Source organism: Schistosoma mansoni, assembly GCF_000237925.1.
Source record: "Schistosoma mansoni, WGS project CABG00000000 data, chromosome 3 unplaced supercontig 0141, strain Puerto Rico, whole genome shotgun sequence".
NCBI classification, from domain to species: domain Eukaryota; kingdom Metazoa; phylum Platyhelminthes; class Trematoda; order Strigeidida; family Schistosomatidae; genus Schistosoma; species Schistosoma mansoni.
In genome coordinates, this window is record NW_017386011.1 from 585324 (window position 1) to 607294 (window position 21971).

General features: G+C 36.4%; 1 protein-coding gene and 1 non-coding gene across 2 annotated transcripts in view; one reads left to right on the forward strand and one right to left on the reverse strand.

Moving 5' to 3' along the window:
• The window catches only part of Smp_181230 (phospholipid-transporting atpase), a gene marked incomplete at both ends in the record, with an annotated part of 65099 nt that extends 48401 nt beyond the window's left edge, over positions 1 to 16698 (reverse strand). Inside the window, 5 exons of the mRNA XM_018791240.1 lie at positions 1277 to 1408; positions 4376 to 4479; positions 6975 to 7057; positions 8021 to 8225; positions 16325 to 16698. Of these exons, the coding sequence (XP_018645576.1) occupies positions 1277 to 1408; positions 4376 to 4479; positions 6975 to 7057; positions 8021 to 8225; positions 16325 to 16698 (898 nt within the window). The remainder of the gene's footprint in view (positions 1 to 1276; positions 1409 to 4375; positions 4480 to 6974; positions 7058 to 8020; positions 8226 to 16324) is intronic.
• Positions 16699 to 18923: 2225 nt separating this feature from the next.
• Smp_tRNA_01749_Gln_TTG.1.1 lies at positions 18924 to 18990 on the forward strand. Its single transcript has one exon. It is a non-coding gene (tRNA).
• The last annotated feature ends 2981 nt before the right edge of the window (positions 18991 to 21971 follow it).

Here is a 21971-nt window from a genome sequence, read left to right on the forward strand (position 1 = left end):
TATCATTGTTATTTGTGAATACAATTTCATTCCTGTTCAACGTGTTCTGATTTTGGGGTCTTGTCGAATGTCATTGATATAAGAATACTAAGCAATAGGAATAGCTGGGTCGTTTATATAGCAAAATATAATTATAACACACTGAAGTATATGTCGGTATTACATCTTAAGTAATATGGGTACACCTTTGAAGTTGGAATTTAGAAAATAAAGTTTTAATAAGTTCATTCCATTGTAACATTACAAATGGTACTTAAGGGTTAATAAATTTGTCTAAAAATGTTATTGATTATTGAACACTTAATAGTATAAGGATTTTAAAACTTTTATAGTATAAATCACAAATCGATCATTAAGCTAGACCACTCAATGTGATCATCGATGTGCATTGTTGAGAGGTCGAGCACTATACTAGGAAGAAACAGCTATCCAGTGCTTTCAAGCTTTTAATACTGTTCTAGTTAAGCGAAGATGGATAGCGGCAAGCGGTGGAATCTAGGACACGCGTTTCATCCTATTTGGGACTCGTCAGCTGGATGTGCCTACATCTAAGAGTTGATGTTCACTCTGGAACTTTAGTTAAGATAAGTTGGTGATTTAAACTATGAAATTGCTTAGTAATATATTTAAATCAAAAGACAGAATTCACATAAATTAAATTATCTATACAATAAAAAGCCACTGAACTTTTAAGAAAGGAATATTTTTGAAATAGACTATTGCAGTATACATAAAGCACAAGTAAAGTATCATGTCCATGAAGCACTAAAAAAAGACTTAGTCTCAAGCCACATGTACAGCGAAACGAGGGTATTTATAATAATACAGACGACCCTGGGGTCTAAGGAATTTTCAAGAAACATACTGAATATAGTAGTAGCATAGGTAAACATTCAATCAGAAACGTGACACGTGGCTCTTCGCTTTCTAGAAGCTTCTATTTAACAATAATTGGATAAAATGTTTCTCAGCGTTTCTTGGACCCATATGAACTTTTCAAAAGCATACTTTGGAACTCCCCAACACATACAACAAATAAAGATGATCGGAACAGTTCAACATAAACCTTTAACGCAGATATATGAAAATTACGATCACTTCCCATTTAATGGTTTGATCATAACCAAAATTTTGCAACATCGTCATGTCCTTCGGTCAATCATGTAAATTATGGTACTATTGTCATAGACTATTTATGTATTTACAATTATCTTTTTTTTTCAATTATGTGGGCTATCGAAATAAAGTAAACTTTTGCCGGTCACCATTAACTTACCAATAGCTCCAGTGACACAGACTAAAACTAGAATAAGTACACACCATATAACATCCATATTAATTTGTTTTTCCAGTTTACTTCTCTTAAATCGGACACCAGAATTGTTCAAAGCTGCCTTTGTTTCACAACCTTTAAACAGAACATTAAGATTAGAAGATTTTATTGACTAAAGTTTTTTTATGGTTTGAGAATATACATTACCACTACAGATCTTGGATGATTGGTAAGACGACCGTCAGTTAATCGGACATTATTTTAACTATGTTATCATTATGCATTGACAAGATCAGTGACAGTGAATGATAGTTGTACAGTATCGTGAACTGACTGAAATTATAAATGTAAACAACTGAATGCAGAATCAATGGCATGAAGCTTAAGCGTTCACTTCGAGGCTTGAAAGTTATGGGACTGATCCCTCACCCATTGCTGAGTTTTGAACTAGGATGAAACAGCTGTCCAGTGTTTCTTGATTCTAGTGGTTATCAAAATAAACCCAGCATGTGATATAGAATAACAAAAGAGAGATATTAATCATAGAAGGGGTTTTGTGGAGATTTAGTATTTATTATAGTTGAAAGCGTGAGTCAATTGAAGCTAGACCACCATGGAAAACCTGGAAACACTGGACGGCCGTTTCGTCCTATTATGGGACTCCTCAGCAGTGCGCATCCACGAACCCACTCTCGCGAGCGAGATTCGAACCCAGGACCTACCAGTCTCGAGCCGAAGCCCTTAACCGATAAACCACTGAGCTGGCATCCAACGGTGTTAATGTCTAACTTCAACTGATCCACGAAGTTGAGCAACCATTCACCAATTGTCTTCAGTGAGTTCCTATCTCACAACAGAGATAGTTTGTTTTTTTTATTTGGAAACTGGATGATTTGTTTGCTCATACAATTTGATACAACCCAGTTAATTGATCGTGAACTTAAATTACATAATCGATTGATAAATACTCTACAGATTAAGCACTGAAGTTCATAGAAAATCGAAAATGAAAGTCAAGAGAAAAAAATCAATAAATACCTACCTAGTGACTTTGTACCTTTTGACTTTTCTATGATAAATAATCAATTATATGATTTGTGATAAGAACCATTAACTACTGTTTTTAGGGTTGTTTTTTACCGGTTTTGACTGTAATATTTCTTAAGCAAATGATCTATTTATTGAAATCAAAAATTACTTTTAAGTAGTTGAAGGCAAATGGGTAACATCGATGAGGATTGGTTTTGTATCTATTGTTAACTGTCATCACACATTAACTACAATCTTGAAAGAACTGATGCTCTGTATGAGACTCAAGACCAAAGAGATTACCATTAGAGTTAAATATGTTATTGATGAGTTGTTTATTTATTTAAACAGATAAACATTAGTAAAAGGAGGCACAAAATATATATACGCCACGTTTCGTGATTCGATTTGTGTGAGGGCTGAGATACTGCCCGAGTGTTACAACTAAAGCAGATGCTTGTCTAGAGAGGCCACTTCCCGAGCCATCAATCCAAAGGTTTAATCCACAAGGCATTGCAGCAACGAAAGGAGATGCAATCCCATGGTAGCCGGTGATAAAAAATTGGTTCTTACTCCGTCTTTTGCTTCCGGATCCTTGAACCCATGTAAATCATTCGTTTAAAATCAGGATTTTACAACTCCTGTAGGTGGATTCTCCGTATCCACTAACCCGGTTTAAAGCGCCGGATATTCGCTTTTCGTCATCTCACTTTGGTAAACAACACCGCCGCGAGAAGGCAATGAGTAGGACTTCTCAGGCAGTGGTTGTATGCACGTGGCTATGTGAGAGGATTTCATGCAGAAGAGAAGACTCTCCTCACTCACGACAGTATCAGGGCATTTAAGGGTCTATGACTGACTTCTTGTAGCACTAAATGTTTTAAAATGATTGACTATACAGTGCTCACATTGTAATATAACTGACAGAATTCTATTAAAATAAGGAAGTAGATAAGGCGACTATTAGTTACTTATCATAAATTAATCACTTACATATACTATGTACAGATTTTTAGTTCAAAATATTCACCCAATGAGAGAATTTGAAAAAATTTTGAATGATGTAAAAATGGTCACTTCTAAAGTTTTAACTCTATCTGTATAAATATTTAATGTCAAAAAAAACTTTGCATACTCATTTATATCATCTTTCAAACTCCACAGAAGTCCTTAATATCGGAGTTGACGGCCCTCCTAACACTGAAGCCTTCACAACTCTCAAACGGAAAGCATGTCAATTCATTTTTGAGTGAACATAGAGACCGATTGATAACCATAGATAATGATTGTGTTGTCATAAAATTATTGATATTTGAAAATGTGATTACCTGGATTCTCTTGTTGGATTGAAATGTACGCACTACGAGACCGAATGTATATGATTATAATCATTTGTTGAGTATACAATGAAAACAAATACTCTGTACTTCTTAATCACGATATAATAATGTACTTGTTATGTTTTGGCTTAGAGTTCCTCTTAAGCGCATTTTTAAATCGGAAACTGTAGACTTCTTTTTGGATTAGGAAGTTATATTGCATCTTCCGAAATATTTATTAAAATTAACTTAAGTTGCTTTCCCACTGTTACCACACTGTGAATGTGCACTACAATGCTATCTGACGATCAGTAAACATTATTATTTTTCATAGTTGAAATCATGAGTCAATTGAAGCTAGAATACCATGGAAAACCTGAAAGCACTGGACGGTCGTTTCGTCCTATTGTGGGACTCCTCAACAGTGCGCATCCACGATCCCACCTTCACGAGATTCGTACCTCAGGACCTAACAGTCTCGCACGTGAGCAGTCAACCGATAGACCACTGAGCCGGCTGGCATCCAACGGTGTTCATCTCTAACTTCAACCAATCCACGAAGTTTGAGCAACCGTTTACCAATTGTCTTCAGTGAGTTGTTATCTCACAACAGACGTGGTTGACTCATGATTTCAACTATGAAAAATACTTAAATCTCCACAAAACCCTTTCTGATTAAACATTATTATTTTAAAAAATTACTACCGATATGTATATAATTTTATTAACAAATAGATATTGATTTGATACTTACCTGCATATATAACAATACCTATTACGTAATCAGTATTACGTAATACACAACCTCTTAGTAGCATATTATTCTTGTGAATAGGAATACGTATATCTGGAAGTAGACTTGAAAAAAGGGAAAAAATAATGATGGAACAAACTGAAAGATACTAGTTAATATTTCTGTGCATGTTACATTCTAATAAAAGCAAATTGCTTATAGTTTTGACCTGATTGAAATATAATAAAACTACGTAAGTGAAAATGAGTTAATATATATGCTGAGGAGTCCCATAATAGGACAAAACGGCCATCCAGTGCTTCCAGGTTTTTCCTTGGTGAACTAGCTTCAATTGACTCATGATTACAACTATGAAAAATAATATATATGACTTCATTTTCAATATATATTTATATGCTAAATAGTCTTAATTACTGTGTTGAATATGTTAGTCATTCTCTTAGTTACTATGCTTCTCTCGGGAGTTTCAAAATCATACTTGTTTAAAAAAAGATGTAAAATATTCGTTGAGATTGTGAACTAATTTAAGTAAAATCAATATTGTAAACATGGAAGCACTAGGTAGCTATTTCATCCTATCATGGGATTCCTCAGCAATGAGCATCCACGACTCCAAGCACTGGAATCGAACCCAGGACCTTCAGTCTTGTGCGTGAACGCCTAGCCTTTAGACCATTGAGTCATGAATGTTCACTGCTGTGGAGTTCCATACTAGGACGAAACAGCTGACCAGTGCTTCCAGGTTTTTATTAATGGTCTAACTTAGATCGGTAGAATGGAATAACAATTTACACAAAGTACACCTTTACATAAATATAAAAAATGATTAAATATTCATGATTTAAATTGTAATATAAAAACAGGAGCGTATATGACATAATGGATCTCATCGAATGATATCAGTGCACGATACGTTTTTTCAAAGTTACATAATTCTGAAGCACATAGAAATATTCTACAATTGTAGCAGGTTTTTTTGTACAACAGAGTTCTATATATTTAGTAGCTTCAAGTACACATTTGCCGGATACTATCAGCAACAGCGTTTTATGGGAGAGGAAAAACCAGCTTCCAGCTGGAGAGAAATTTAGGAAAAGACGTTGGAAGTACATCGGACATACATTGAGGAAATCACCAATGTGCATTACAAGGCAATCCCCAACTTGGAATCCGGAAGGGAAGTAGAAAACAGTAAGGCCAAAGAACACATTACGTCGGGAAATAGAAACAGATATGAAAAGGATGAATGTTAACTGGAAAGAACTTGAGAGGATTGCCCATGACAGGGTTGGATGGAGAATGCTGGTGGGCGGCCTATGCTACTCAAGGAGGGGTAACAGGTGTAAGTAAGTAAGTAATAGTTCGTAATCAATATCAGTTAAGAAAAAAGCATAAATGACACACATAAACATTGGTACAAGGAGGCACCAAATATATATGAACACATTTCGTCATTCGATTTGTGTGAGGGCTGAGATACTGTCCTGGTGCCTAAACCGAAACAGGTGGTTTTCTTAGATGACCACTCTCTGAGCCTTCAACCTAAAGGTCAAATCCACAAGGCAGTGCAGCAACGTAAGGAGATGCAGTCATATGATAGCCGGTGACAAACAATTAGTTCTTACTCCATCTTTTGCTTCCGGATCTTTGAACCCATGTACGCCATTGGTTTGGAATCAGGGTTTTCCAACTCCCTTAGCTAGATCATCCATATCCACCAACCCGGTTTAAGCCCCTACTGGACATTCCCTTTTCGTCCCCTCAACTTCGTAAACAACACACCTGCCACTAGAACGCAGTGAGTAGGACTTCCCTGACAGTGGCTGTTTACATATGGCGATGTGAGAGTGTTTGGAGAAGGAGAGCGAACCCTCCCCACCCTCCACTATACCAGGGCATTTCGGAGCTGAGTAAGACAATTTCATACTCCTGATCATATGTTAAATTTTCTAGTTAAAAATAAATGACCTCAAAGTTAGTGAACTAGAAATTACTCCTTTTCTGACTTCAAAATACGACTTCAACTTCCAGTGTTCGTCTTCATCGGTTTTAAAACCTTAGTCTTGACAGTTTGAAATGTCATATAGTTAGTTAGGTTACCAGTCAATCGTCAATCATACATTATATATCTAAAACATATTAATTTGAATTATGATAAGCTTTTAAATGGATAATGAAAACACACTAGTATTTATACAGATATACTTAAATACACTAATTACCCTTTTTTGTCAACCTATTGTAATGTCATCAGATCTCAAGTGCTCTGGCGCAAGACTGGTAGGTCCTGGGTTCGAATCTCGCAAGGCGGGATCGTGGATGCGCACTGCTGAGGAGTCCCGTAATAGGACGAAACGGCCGTCCAGTGCTTCCAGATTTTCCATGGTGGTCTAGCTTCAATTGACTCATGATTTCAACTATGAAAATACTAAATTCTCCACAAAACCCCTTCTGATCAATAAGTGAGTAATTCACCTAATAAAGTAGACTCGTTAAAGAATATCAAACTGATGAAACGAATAAAATCTTTTCGTATAAACTGAAATATTTAACTATTATTACAACAAATATCAAGTTAGATTTATATTACATAACGTACATTTTCCCATGGAATTTGTATAATTCAGCACTTGGGGCTTCTACTTCAATTGGATAAAGAAATGTCAGTGGTGAAAATTCATCCTGGAAAATAAAAAAAAATCATGTTAATAAAGATATATGACTGTTTACATAAAACTATCATGATAAACCATCAGTGAGAGGTGTTATTTCTAAACAACTTTCTTGAAATACTTGTTGAAATACTTAACGGTATTTGAAATAGTCAGGATTCGTCATTTTAAATCTGCTGTGATTTCATCATTATCAACACAATACCCCCAAATGCCCTGATACGGCCGACAGTGGAGAGAGTCCGCTCTCCCTCTCCAAATGCTCTCATATGGCCACGCGTATATAGCTTCTGCCACGGAAGTCCTACTCACTGCCTTCTCGCACCACGGGTGTTGCTTATGAAATCGAGAGGACGAATAGCGAATGTCCGGCGCTTTAACAGGGTTGGTGGAAACAGAAAGTTCACCTAGAGGAGTTGGAAAACCCTGATTCCTAACCAATGGTGCACATGGGCTCCAGTATCCTGAGGGAACAAATGGCGTATGAATCAATCATTGGTCACCGCCTACCATGGGACTGCATCTCCTCACGATGCTCCACTGCCTTATGGATCAGACCTTTAGGTCAAAGGCTCCGGGTGTGGTCCCTTAAGAAAACCACCTGCTTCAGTTTGGGCACCTACCTGGGTAGTAACACAGCCCACACACAAATCAAATGAGATTTGTGTGGCGCATATGTATCTGGTGCCCCTTGTACCAATATTTACGTGTTTAAATAAATAATAAATAAAACACGATATACTAGGTTACATATGTGCTATTGTAATAATGAACATTATTTGGTGACAAATTGTATAATTCAAAACATGCATTGTAACATAGACGGATCCAAATGACAACTCATCAATATCAGTATAGGGGTTGTGGAGATTGTTGAGTTTAAGATTGATATCATGAATGGATAGATCCAAGACCACTATTGAAAACCTTCAAAAAGTCAGGCCGAAAAAAACTATCATTATTTCAAACTTACTTTATTCGATAAATTGGGAATAATTTCACGTTGTTTCAAATTAGATTCACCATCTAAATTTGATGTTTCAATATGACAAATACCAGTACTATTTGATGTAGCTAACAATAAAATATCAGCTGGAATGATATCATTAGTGTGTAAACGAACAAAATCGCCTGGACGAAGATGTTGCCATTGATCAATCACATACTGGTTTTCTTGTCTGTAGAATAATTAATTCGTGAAAGTAGTTTAAAAAAAAGGACGAGAATTAGTTAAATAAAAGAAGGGACAACTAAAAGGTAGTCTATGATCATTGACATTAATTTTCACAAAATTACTTAGATTTAAAAACAGTCTAATAAGACTTCTGACTCCTAAATTAAATTTAGTAGATTCACAAGAACCAGCGATAGTTATTGCACGTAAAATTTTCACACACCAACGTACGTGAAGAATACCAGAAATCTTCAAGTTGCTTCAAACAAACATAGTGATTTCATCTTAGGAGTTATTCTTAGTACAGCCGAATAAGGCAGAGAAATACGGCCTAAGGCCTCTACGTAAAGCTGCTAGGTAATGGGGGCCACCTCATTAGCTAACCTGAGAGATTGGTGGAGATCAAACTAATCTACTATTCTACTGTAACCTGGATTCCCGAAGACCAAAAATCGTAAAGGTGGTGCTCTTTGTGTATGCATATACAACTAAATTGCACGAGTCGTGGAATGTGTAATTTCGTATGTAGATATATCCAAGTGGTACGCACTGGGCTCGATCGAAAATAACTAGTGATACATTCTTCCCTTATGTCAAAAAAGCAGTCCAACTAAACACAAAAAAACAGATCAGTAAACAAAACAAGAATGATGGGCAGCAAATAAAAAAGAAGGGAAATGTTACTATTTACCCTGCCAAGGGGTAACTATACCTAGTATATACCATAGGATGCATAAATGAGAACCTATATGTCACTGGTATGCACGTAAAGTATACTTGTCCCTGGTGCGATGAGAGTGAGGAGAATCCGTTCTCCCTCTCCAAATGCTCTCACATGGCTATGCGTATACAGCCACTACCAAGGAAGACCTGTCCTCTGCCTTCTCGCACTACGGGTGCTGTTTACACATTGGAGAGGACAAAAAGCAAATGTCCCGTAAGGGCTTAAACTGGGTTGGTGGATATGGAGGATCTAGCTAAGAGAAATGGAAAACCCAATGATATAAATGGGTTCAAGGATCCTGAAGGAAAAGATGGAGTATGAACCAATTGTTTGTCACCAGCTACCATGGAATTGCATCTTCTTACGTTGCTGCATTGCCTTTGTGGATTAAACCTTTGGGTTGAAGGCTTGGTGAGTGCACCTCCTAGAAAACCACCTGCTTCGGTTTGGGCACCTGGAGATTATCTCAGCCCTCACACAAATCAGATGACGAAGTATGGTGCATATGTATTTGGTTCCCCTTTGTACCAATATTTATGTGTTCAAATAAATAAATATTTGTGTACACGTTTTTATCAGGAGTTTTGTGGAGATTTTAGTAATTTTACTCCTGGATTTACCTCTCGAAGTCAGTCACTAGTGAGCAGGATCGTGGATGCGCACTGATGAGGAGTCCCATAATAGGACGAATCGGTTGTCCAGTGCTTCCAGGTTTTCCATGGTGGTCTAGCTTCAATTGACTCACGCTTTCAACTAGTTAAAATCAATCACTAATTCAGCATATCTTTAAACGAAAGCATTTTATATGATACAAATAATCCATTTCTAACGGAGGCTAACCAAGTTTTATTTAAGCTCAATATTAACAAACAATTAAAACTTTTACTGTTTTATTGAATTGAAGAAAAATAAAACGAATAAATTCAAACAAACAATGCCAAATGAATTTAAACTTCACCCCATTGCACAAGCAAGTGGCTATCATTACTCAGTGGCCGAGTGGATAACCTGATGGCGTTTGAAGCGAACGGTACTGCGTTCGAGTCCCAGAGTGAACATCAACTATGAGATGCAGGTACATCCAGCTGACGAGGCCCAAATAAGATGAAACGCGTGTACTGGATTCCATTGCTATTCACTATCCATCTTTGCTTACAAAAAGAATAGATGTTTATTTATAGTTTACTAACTAATAATGACCTCACTTCCTTGTACTATGTGACCTTCAGTATAATCATGCTGATTATGAGGACAATAGATCTGATGATTTAAAAACTAAGAAATAGAAAACCAATGAGAATAAATAACGTAAATAGTAAAGTAAATAAACAAAAACAAAACAAAACAAACTATTTAGATTATGAGTATTAGTTACTAACTAAAACTCCTATGATGGTTCTAGCCCTATTATTGTATTATTGTGATTACTATCAATATTATTATGTATAGTTTATATTAACAGTAAAGAGTATTACTGACCTTAGAAACGAAAGCAAACAAAAAACTCCCCAAAACTATTCTTGTTTTTTTAAGCAAAGATGGATAGTGACTAAAAGTGGAATCTAGGACTCATGTTTCGTTTTATTTGGGACTCGTCAGACAGATGTACCTGTATCTCAGAGTTGACGTTCACTCTGGGATTCGAACCCAGTAATGATCGCTTCGAACGCCATCGCGTTATCAACTTAGCTACTGAATCCTGATAGCCACCTGCTTGTGCAATGGGGTGAAGTTTAAATTCACTTGCTGTTGTTTACTTGTATCTTCCCATTGTTATTTAGGACTGCAATTGATCAGTCTCTTATTGGCATCTGTGCATCCTCGATATTGCCTAAAGTCATAAACTTTATAAGCAAAGATGGACAATGACTAGCAGTGAAATCCAGGACGCGCGTTTCGTCCTATTTGGGGCTCGTCAGCTGGATGTACTTGCATTTCAGAGTTGATGTTCACTCTATCTATCTTTGCTTATAAAACTTGTGACTTCAGGGAGTGTTGAGGCAGTCCGCACAGGATGCCAACAAGGGACTGATCAATTGCAGTCCTAAATAACAATAGGAAGATACAAGTAAACAACATCAAGTGAATTTATTCTTATCTTTGACTAATTTAATAACTATTCAATGGATTCATTTAAACTAATACAATAATATATTGATAGTAAACATATGGATCATAATAAACACAAAAGAAATGTAAATATAAAAATTTATAAGTAGAAATTAAAAAATTGATATTGATAATGAATGGTGTAGTGCCATGCTTCGTTGATCGTTCACCTCGATCATCGTTATAATACAAATCTTAACGGTGTATAAAATCAGAAGGTAAAGAGAAGCGGCAACTACAGTTTTATTGACAAATGATGCAGGACAGAAAGTTATAAGCACATGAGCAAATATCAGCCAGCGAAGCATAAATGACACGCATTGGAGATGGCGGGTAAGCCAACTCACTGTTACCAAGCCTCAATCGGTATTTAAAGTCAGATAAAAATAAACGACAGACATGTGATAAATAGGATAAAAAGCGTACACACACAAACGCTCATATGAAAAATAGTCAGGGTTAATAAGTGAATAATTAACAAGGTCGAAACATGACTCAAGATAGATAGGTAAATTGGCTTGTTCAGAAGCTAGAAGAAGGTATAAGGGCATAACAATATCAACCGACACTACAATAGAATGAATAAATTACAATATACTAATATTTTCTATTTTGTTTCTTTATTTCAAATAATCAACTGTTGTCATGACAAAATTTGTTTGAAATAAAAAATGAACAAATAAAAATCAATTGAATAAATATCAGAAGGGTACTGTGGATATTATAGTAATTTCAATAGTTCAGATCGTGAGTCAATTGAAACTAGACCACCACGGAAAACCTGGAAGCACTGAACGGCGGGGCGGGATCGTGGATGCGCACTACTGGGGAGTCCCACAACGGTCATCCAGTGCTTCTAGGTTTTTATGGTGGTCTAGCTTCAACTGACTGATGATCTGAACTAGTGAAATTAAATAAATGTTCATTAAAAAATATTCATTGTTTTGTTTAGTTGCCCAAACCGACACAGATGGTTTTCTTAGGGGGCCACAACCGGAGCCTTTGACCGAAAGATCTGATCCACAAGGCAGTGGAGCATCGTGAGGAGATGCAGTCTCATGGTAGCCGGTGACCAATGATTAATTCATACTCCATTTGTTCTCTCAGGATACTGGAGCCCATGTACACCATTATTTGGAATCAGGGTTTTCCAACTCCCCTAGATGAACTTTCCGTGTCCACCAACACGGTTAGAGCGCCGGGCATTCGCTTTTCGTCTTCTCAATTTCGTAAACAACAACCGTGGTGCGAGAAGGCAGTGAGTAGGACTTCCCTGGCAGAGGCTATATACGCGTGGCCATGTGAGAGCATTTGGAGAGGGAGATCGGACTCTCTCCACTCTCGGTCGTACCAGGGCATTTAGGGGCATTAGAGATAAGTATAATATTGTTCAGATGAATACTTATGAATGAGTTGAATGAAAAACAAACACTAAAACATATTAGACAGTTGAAAATTGAACTTATTAAAGAATTAACATTTTATAAGAACATTAGTATTATTTTTTTGCAAAGAATAACTCATATTTAAGAGAGAGTACTTTTGAATCGAAAAGAAAAAAAGTAAAATAAGTATACTATGGTGTAAACTACTGATGGGGAGAGACGTAAGTAATATTTAGTAGGAATTGGAAATAGATTACTTACCAACAGAAGGTTAAAATAAAGAGGTGAGGAAAGAAAACGAAGAGTAATTAGATTAACAAAGGGATAGAAAGATTAATGAAGTATGTAAAAGACAACTCAAGGAACATATGGAAATGATGTATTTAAAGTATAATTTCCATAATTTACAGAGCTACTGAATCAATTGAAGCTATCGGTTAAGTGCTCTGGCGCGAGACTGGTAGGTCCTGGGTTGGAATCTCGCGAGGCGAGGTCGTGGATACGCACTGCTGAGGAGTTCCGCAATAGAACGAAACGGCCATCCAATGCTTCCAGGTTTTCCCTGGTGGTCTAGCTTCAATTGATTGACGCTTTCAACTATGAAAATACTAAATCTCCACAAAAAACCCCTTCTGATATAGTAATAAATTGGTTTTCTCAATCGAATCTTCGTTCATTACAATACTATATACAGAATCTAAATTTAAATAAATCATTAGACGTTAACGTTTTTGTCACTCCTCAACTTGTACTCTACACCATGAATTGAATTCTGTTAAACTACTACCAAAAACCAGGGAGCGGTGAACAACTATTTCGTTCTAGTACATGGTATCTAAGCAACATCCACTTATAGTCCCACCAGTAAAAAATGGATTCACAACGTCCAGGGATTGGGGCGAACCTGATAATTTATGTATAATGGTTGAAATTATCGACAATTTTGTAATGACAACCTAGAATATATTTTGTTGTTTTCAAGAATTGAGGTAGACTTTTGTTCTCTGAGCTGGATGGTGTGACCCTGGAGCTTTCATTGTTCTTCTGAATACAAACTTCAAGTAGAAGTGAGGTTTTCGAATTTCTTCACATATAACTCACAGTTTGTTCTGTTAAAATCGATGCTTCACTTCTATTTGACGTTTATGCTGATGATGTTGTTCAGAAGAACAATCAAAGCCCCACAACTACACCATCATGCAGCTCAGAGAACAAAACTTCACCTAAATCATCTACCTGAGCTATGATATATCTTCGTCCTACCAGTTACTTTGATAATTACTGATGAAAAAGCCATTCTAGAATAAAATTAATGATTTGGATGAAATGAAAATTAAATTTTATACCCTATTTATGATATCCAGAGTGATTTCTGGAAAAACACTTGAGTAATATCAGAAGGGGTTTTGTGGAGATTTAGTATTTTCATAGTTGGAAGCGTGAGTCAATTGAAGCTAGACCACCATTGAAAACCTGGAAGCACTGCTTGATGGCCGTTTTGTCCTATTATTGGACTCCTCAGCAGTCACGCGAACCCCAAACAAGTAGCTTGCATCTACCAACATGGCTCAGACTAGAATTTAGTGACTTCAAGCACTGATTTGGTTTGGCCGCCCCCAACTTTCTTTCAACCATCGCCAATGCTAGTCAGCATAGCGCGTCGTGGTAATCGGTGTTCAGTCATTTATTATTTATTTAAACACATATATATTGGTACAAAAGGGCACCAGGTACATATGCGCCACACTATTTGTGTGTGTGGGCTGTAATACTGCCCGGGTGCCCAAACCGAAGAAGGTGTTCAGTCATACGTAACACGTGGCCCAACCATCTCAGTCGATGAAGATTCATGACCTCATCAACTGATTTACCATCGTTCCCTAATACCCTGTGTCTAACCTCACTATTACTTACCCGGTTATCCCAGCAGATGCGAGCAATATTTCTAAGACATTTGCGGTCAAATATCAGTAGCTTACGAGTATCTTCTACTCTCATCGGCCACGTTTCGCAGCGGTAAAGTAGAACAGAGCGAACTGCTGTGCAGTATACTCGTCCCTTAATTGATAGACGAATATCTTGTCTTCGCCATAGGTGACGTAAGTTGGCAAAAGTCAAACTAGCTTTCTTAATCTGTGCTGAGATTTCGTCAGACACCAACCCATTAAGGCTGATCAGGCTTCGAAGATAAGTGAAGTTGTCGATGCGTTCGATTACTACTTCAATAAAAATCTCAACTCCAAGTTTCCCAAGTTTGTAATCAGGAAGATGGCAAGGCATCGCATTATAAATGATATCAGATTTGTTGAAAACCCCGACCCCAATTTGTCAAACCGACTCGAAACTCCAGTTTAACTCCTCATACCTAACCCTAAGCACTCTGCATTATAAATGTATCAATCAGTGACGAAAACTTCATGGGATAATAATCCTGAATCATAATACTAGCTCGACTCTTAGTCTGTATACATATATGTAAACCTGCATTTTTTTCTTTACTAGGACGGATAATTTGACTTATGAGTGTTAGTTATTAAAATCAAAACTGTTATCCCACTGTTATTTCATTACTTTATACTCTTAATATAAATAAGCAGCCCCTCGTGATTGGTTGATAAGTCGCTTAAGGTCATCAGTATGTTATACTTTTACTGGACCACCAAAGTTTATCAAACTAATCAAAGAAAGTACAATCGGTGCTCCAGATAACAAATAATTTATTAAATCATTTCTTTAAAAACCCTCAAACATATGTATAGAACTTCCTCTTTGCTTATTTTTTAGCTATTCAACAATATATATTTAAGCTTATAAAATAATAAAGTTGAAAAATTTTTATAAGCGAAGATGAACAGTGAATAGCACTGGAATTCAAGACGTGCGTTTCGTTCTATTTGGGACTCATCAAGTAGCCACTAACCATCTTTGCTTATAATGCTTATGAATTAAGGCTATATCGAGGCAATATGCACAGTATGCAGATATGCCAATTAGAGACTGATCAATTGCAGTATTAAATATCAATAAAAGATTCAAGTAAAAAAATAACAAATGAATTGAAAAACTTTAAATAGTTGAGATCATGAGTTAATTGAAGCTAGACCACCAAGGAAAACCTAGAAGCACTGGTCGACCGTTTCGTCCTATTGTGGGACTCCTCAGTGGCAGTGCGCTTCCATGATCCCGCCTCACGAGATCCCAACCCAGGACCTATCAGTTTCTCAAGCGAGCGCTTGACCTCTAGAACCACTGAGCCGGCACCCGATGCTCTTAGTGTCTAACTCCAGCCAATCCATGAAATTGAGCAACCGTCCACCATTGTCTTCAGTGAGTTACTATCTCACAACACACCTGATTGAACTTCATTGATCACTGTTTTTCACTAGAACTTCATGAAATACCTCTTGAAGCCAGTTACTAGTAAGCATGTGATAAGGAGTCCCACAATAGGACGACACGGTTGTCTACTGCTTCCAGGTTTTCTATGGCGCTCTAGCTTCAATTACATCATCATTTATTAATTCTCAAATATATATAACCAGTGGAGTTCAACCAGGTCTGTTGAGAGATATCAACTCACTGACGACTTTGGTGAATGGTTGCTCAATTTCATGGATCGATTAAAGTTAGATATTAACACCGTTGGATGCTAACCAGCTCAGTGGTCTATCGGTTAAGTGCTCCGGCGCGAGATGGATAGGTTCTCGATTCGAATCTCGTTCGCAAGGCGAGATCGTGAATGAGTACTGCCACTGAGGAATCTCGTAATAAAATCAAAACGGCCGTCAAGCAGTGCTTCCAAGTTTTTCATGGCTATCTAACTTCAATCAATTCATAATTTCAACTCTATAAAATTACTAAATTATTAATCAAAAACAAACTTACATTGAATATACTTCACATGGTTTTTTATTTACTTTACGATCTAATAAATATCTTCTAAAATCTTCATATGCATCTTTAATAGCAACAATAGCTAATGTAATTAAAACTGGTATTGGTGCTATTTCTTTAGCAAATGCATCAATATCTGGTATAAAATTTAATATTAATATAAATATAAAATATATATTGGCAAAACGATGTAATTGTTCCCATAAATTTAATGGTATAAATGTCCATATTGTATATTTTGTTGTTTTAATATAATTAGTTAAATATTTTTTAGGTAATTTTAATTGATTTAAATCAATTAATGTAATTGGATAAATTAAACGTGTTGCTATGTCATTTTTTGATTTAAAAAATCGGCGGTACATTTAAAAAAAGGAAAAAAAAGAGGAAGAGTTGAAGTGGATTCTAGATGGTAACAGGTAGGTATGATTATTGTTGGTAATTTTCTTTTTGTTTTTGTTGTTTTTGTTGATTACAGATATTCAATCATTCAGTTGAAATAATCTGAAATAATATTAAAAAAAATAAAAAATTAGAGTAAAGCTCTGCCGTAGCTCAAGGCCATATCATGTGATCGGAGACTCGGGTTAACTAAGTCAAAATTGAAGCGAAAGGTACTGAGTTCGAGTCCCAGAGTGAACATCAATTCTGAGATGCGGATACATCCAGCTGACGAGTCCCAAATAGGACGAAACGCGCGTCCTAGATTTCACTGCTAGCCACCATCCATCTTTACTTATAATGATTGTGAATTAAGGTAATATTGAGGCAATACTCACAGGATACACATATGCCAATAAGAGATTGACCAGTTGCAGTTCTAACATATCGATGGGAAGATTCAAACAAAACAATACTAAATGAATTTAAAATAAGATTTAATAAAAAGTGATAATATATATAAGTAAATACTACTTAAATACTACTTAACTATATCAATTAAAGTTTTCTTTTTTTTAATGGAATAGTTTCACTGGTCATTTGTTTTGTATTATTAGTTCCAATCTTTCAAATTGATGTGTTAGGACTACAATTGATCAATCTATCTTATTGGCATATGTGTATCCTGTGAGTATTACCTCAATATTGACTTAATTCATAATTATTATAAGCAAAGATGAATAGTGGTTAGCAGTGGAATTCACGAAGCGCGATACTTCGTCCTATTCGGGACTCGTCAGTTGGATGTACCTGCATCTAAGAGTTGATGTTCACTATGGGACTTCAAACCAGATTCAAACAAACAATACTAAGTGAATAGATACTACTTATTTTTTTATTTTGTTTAATAAAGTTTAAAGTTTTATAAATAAAGTACTATCTGGATTGTTATAACGATTCGTTTTCATTTTTACTCATGAATAGGACGTTAACTCACCTTAGACGAAAATCTACACTAGAGTACCTCCCAGGACTTCAACATAAATCAAATATATTTCCAAACCAAAACCCGACACAAACCCACAACAAACGGACAATCAATCAATAATAATAAATAATAATAAGCATAGGGGAATATATAACTCATCTGACACCTGTCACACTATTTATATGTCTGACTAAGCAAACAACCAATCATTATCATTCACGCCCACGCATCATGGATATAATTGCAAATATTCCATCAAATTATGGAGGGGGGAATTTAAAAATAAAAACAAACCAAGAAATATTATTCTTGATTTAGATCATGAATTGATTGATGTCAGACAATCATTGAAAACCTGGAATCACTGGACGGCCGCTTCGTCCTATTATGATATTCTTCAGCAGTGTGCATCTATGATCCCACCCTGTGGGATTTGAACCCGTAGCTCAAGGCCATATCATGTGGTCAGAGGCTCAGGTCAACTAAGTCAAAATTGTTCTCCAAAATAAAAATGTGATTTAAAGTTCCGTAAACTAAATTATAAACATTAGTTTAGATAATTGCTTAAATGGTGAATATTGGTTAAGTCCTTTTCACCAAGCAATGAGGAGTATTATTAACACGATCATTTAGATGATAAGGATGTCGTCAACGCAAATCTTAAACCAAATGCATGTAATTTTAGTGTTTTCAAGTAGTTAAAGTTTATTGAGGAATATTTGGTAAGAATATAATTTATGAACAAACCAATTGGATTTTAGATAGCAAGTCTTTGGATTTTGGCACGAAATTCATCCATTCATATGGTTAAATAGCTTGTTGGCATTATAGTCTATGTCAGCTCATGATGGAAACTCTAACTTTTAGCACTTCATCCCAATTTTTCAGGCTAATTTGTAACACTAACTTAATCCTAGACGTAAGTGGGCACCTCCAAGGTCACGTAAGCATCGCTGTTATTTTGCTGAGTAGAGATTCTATTAAGAAATTAGTTTAGTGGATAAATTATTGATGTCTATTCATAAATCTTAAATAGATCATTGTGTATATTTTTTTTCTCAAATAACAGGAGTACTTTTAGTAAGTACACATTCTTAAGTAAAAATATGTAAACTCCAGTAACATTCCATAAATATAGATATTAAATGGCTGAGTTATTCTAATACATTATTTTAGAAGATGAATATAAATAATATTGCACAAGCAAGTGACTATCAGGACTCAGTGGCCGAGTGGATAACGCGATAGCGTTTCAAGCGAACTGTACTGGGTTCGAGTCTCAGGGTGAACATCAACTCTGAGATGCAGGTACATCCAGCTGACGAGTCTCAAATAGGACAAAACGCGCGTCCTGGATTCCACTACTAGCCACTATCCATCTTTGCTTATAATGCTTGTAAATTTAGGCTATATCGAGGCAATACGCACAGTATGCACATATAGCCAATAAGAGACTGACAAGTTGCAGTCCTAAAAACATCAATGGTAAGATTCAAACAAAAAATACTAAGTGAATTTGAATATTAAACTGTTCTTCAGTTTACACTGAAGATTGCTGACTTATCCAGAATTTTAAACAAAGACAGTTCAGTGATATGTAATGAACGAAGATACGCATGAACTTTTCCAACAATAAATTGTATTCTAATAATCTGTCTGCAAAAAGAGATATCAGTAATTGGAACATTTTAAAGAGAGCTTTAATGAAATGTTATATAGTTGAGATCATGAGTCAGTTGAAGACAGACCACCATGGAAAACCTGGAAGCACTGGACGGCCGTTTCGTTTGATGAAATGAATTACATACATCAAAAGTCACTCAAGTGTTTAGACTCGCTAGTGTTTCACAAACCAGGTTTACATTCATTGCAAAATATAAGTTTTCATTATTCAACTTTAGATCACCGATGTATAATGATACGCTTATAGAAGAATATTAAATTGAGTAATTAGCACGACAAGTAACATAGGTAAATGCATATACAGTAGTACTGTATACTGAATAGATTATTCCAAGAAGATTTGTTTGAATTTTATTTTAATGGGCTTAGTTCTATTTATTTTTGCGATAACAAGTTTCAGTATTTGAGTACTAGATGTTAAACAGGGATACAGTTTGTTCTTAGCTGCTGAACATATGTCATGTACCTTGTGAGTACTATTGATGTAAACAGGAAGGAAAAAAATATATCAAGTCATAAATTATTTCCTTGTATCGTGTAACTAGACCAGTTCAGTCACCCATTGGATGATACGAAGACAACTTTTGGATGCATTTATTTCGTGTCAAACTGCGTTTGTAGATAGTCATGCACGTCGCAATTTCCAGGAATATTTCTAAAACATTGGGATTGCTTTTTAAACAGGAATTTGTGGTCTGCAAGCAGCTTTCCAGTTTGAATCTCGTAAATGGTATGTAAAACGCAATGGATAAGTTTTAGTTTTCCTCTGATCTGTATGATTTCCTTTGGACGTACTTGCACTCCAGAGTTGATGTTCACTCCAGGACTCAAACCTAGTACCGCTGGCTTCAAACACAGCAATCAGCTTAGAATGCACATATGACAAAAGAGATTGATCAACTGCAGTCCTGAACACCCATGAGTAGATCCAAATTCCCAATATACTTGAATTAAAATCCACCCCATTACACGAACCAGTGGCTGTTTTGATTCAGTCGCTAAGTTATTGGGTTCTAGTCCGGAAGCAAACATCAATTATGGAATGCATATGCATTCGGCCGACCAGTCCTAAATAGGACAAAACAAGCGTTCTGGATTCCACTGCTAACCACCATTTGTTATAATCTGTTTAGTATATTGATTTGAATAAAATATAAATGATTAGTAATAAGTATAAATTGTCTGAGCCTCGTCTATGCCTATGTCGTCACAATTCATCAGTCAGAGTAGAGCAGAAATAGATATAGTCTTGTCAGATTAACTAGCTTCATATATTTGGAGCCTCTTCACACAAACTTGGAAGTGTTTAGTTTCATAATGTTTATCAGCTCAAATTTAAATTAAGGAAAAAAAATGTTCTAATCATCAACACCTTTTAAATACATATAACTAACATCATTTCTGAACAAACTTAATCTGATAGATCAAACCAATGATTATTTTTATTTATTTATTTAAACACAAATATTGGTACAAGGAAGCACCAGATAAATATGCGCCTCACAAATCTCATTCGATTTATGTGAGGGCTGTGATACTGCCCACGTGCCCAGACTGTAGCATTTAGTTTTCTTAGGACCCGACCGTTGCTGCTACCTTGACGTGGTAGTCAAGCTTGCCTATCGTGATGATCCAATCGAGCTATACTGGCTGGAACAATCGTTCCTCAAGGTCCTACCATGCCAGACAGGTCGGTTGAAGAGCGGTAAGACTAAAAGCAGCAATCCCAAGGTCCGAAGGCGAAGTCGTACTGCTGAATGTACAGAGGTGTGACGGCAGTAAGGTGTTTCCTTCAGACAACCAGCATAACAGCAATGCTGCCTTCCCACAAGGAGGGGTGGGGTTAGAAAAGGGAGACCCTAAAAATGCAATGGCGAAGGTTTTCTTAGAGGGCCACACCCCGGGCCTTTGGCATGAAGGTCTAGTCCACAAGGCAGTGGAGCATCTTAAGGAGATGCAGTCCCATGGTAGTCGGCGATCAACGATTGGTTCATACGCCATTTGTTCCTTCAGGATACTGGAGCCCATGTGCACCATTGGTTTAGAATCAGGGTTTTCCAACTCCCCTAGGTGGACACTCCACATCCACCAACCCGGTTAAAGCGCCGGACATTCGTTTTTCGTCCTCCCAATTTCGTAAACAACACCCCCGCTACGAGAAGTCAGTGAGTAGGACTTCCGTGGCAGAGGCTATATACGTGTGACCATGTGAGAGCATTTGGAGAGAGAGAACGGACTCTCACCATTCTCGGCCGTACCAGGGCATTTGGGGACCAATGATAAGGTCTTCAGATGGAGTAATGATAAGATTCAGTAGATTAATTACATTCATTGGATGCAATAGTTTAATTTTACGTTATTTTAACATGAGCTCATATATGGATTTATGAAATAACTAGTGTCAAGAGCTACTCAGTTTAATTTACTGAAATTTGAATACTAATTGTTGTAAATAAAACATATAAAACATGGCGTATTCAAACACATTTTGGTTTGTTTTATTATTGTATAATAAACAGTCATCTGAACCATAACAAGTTTTTGCCTAAGACAGTGGTTGGAGGTGGTCAACAGGAAATCCCTGGA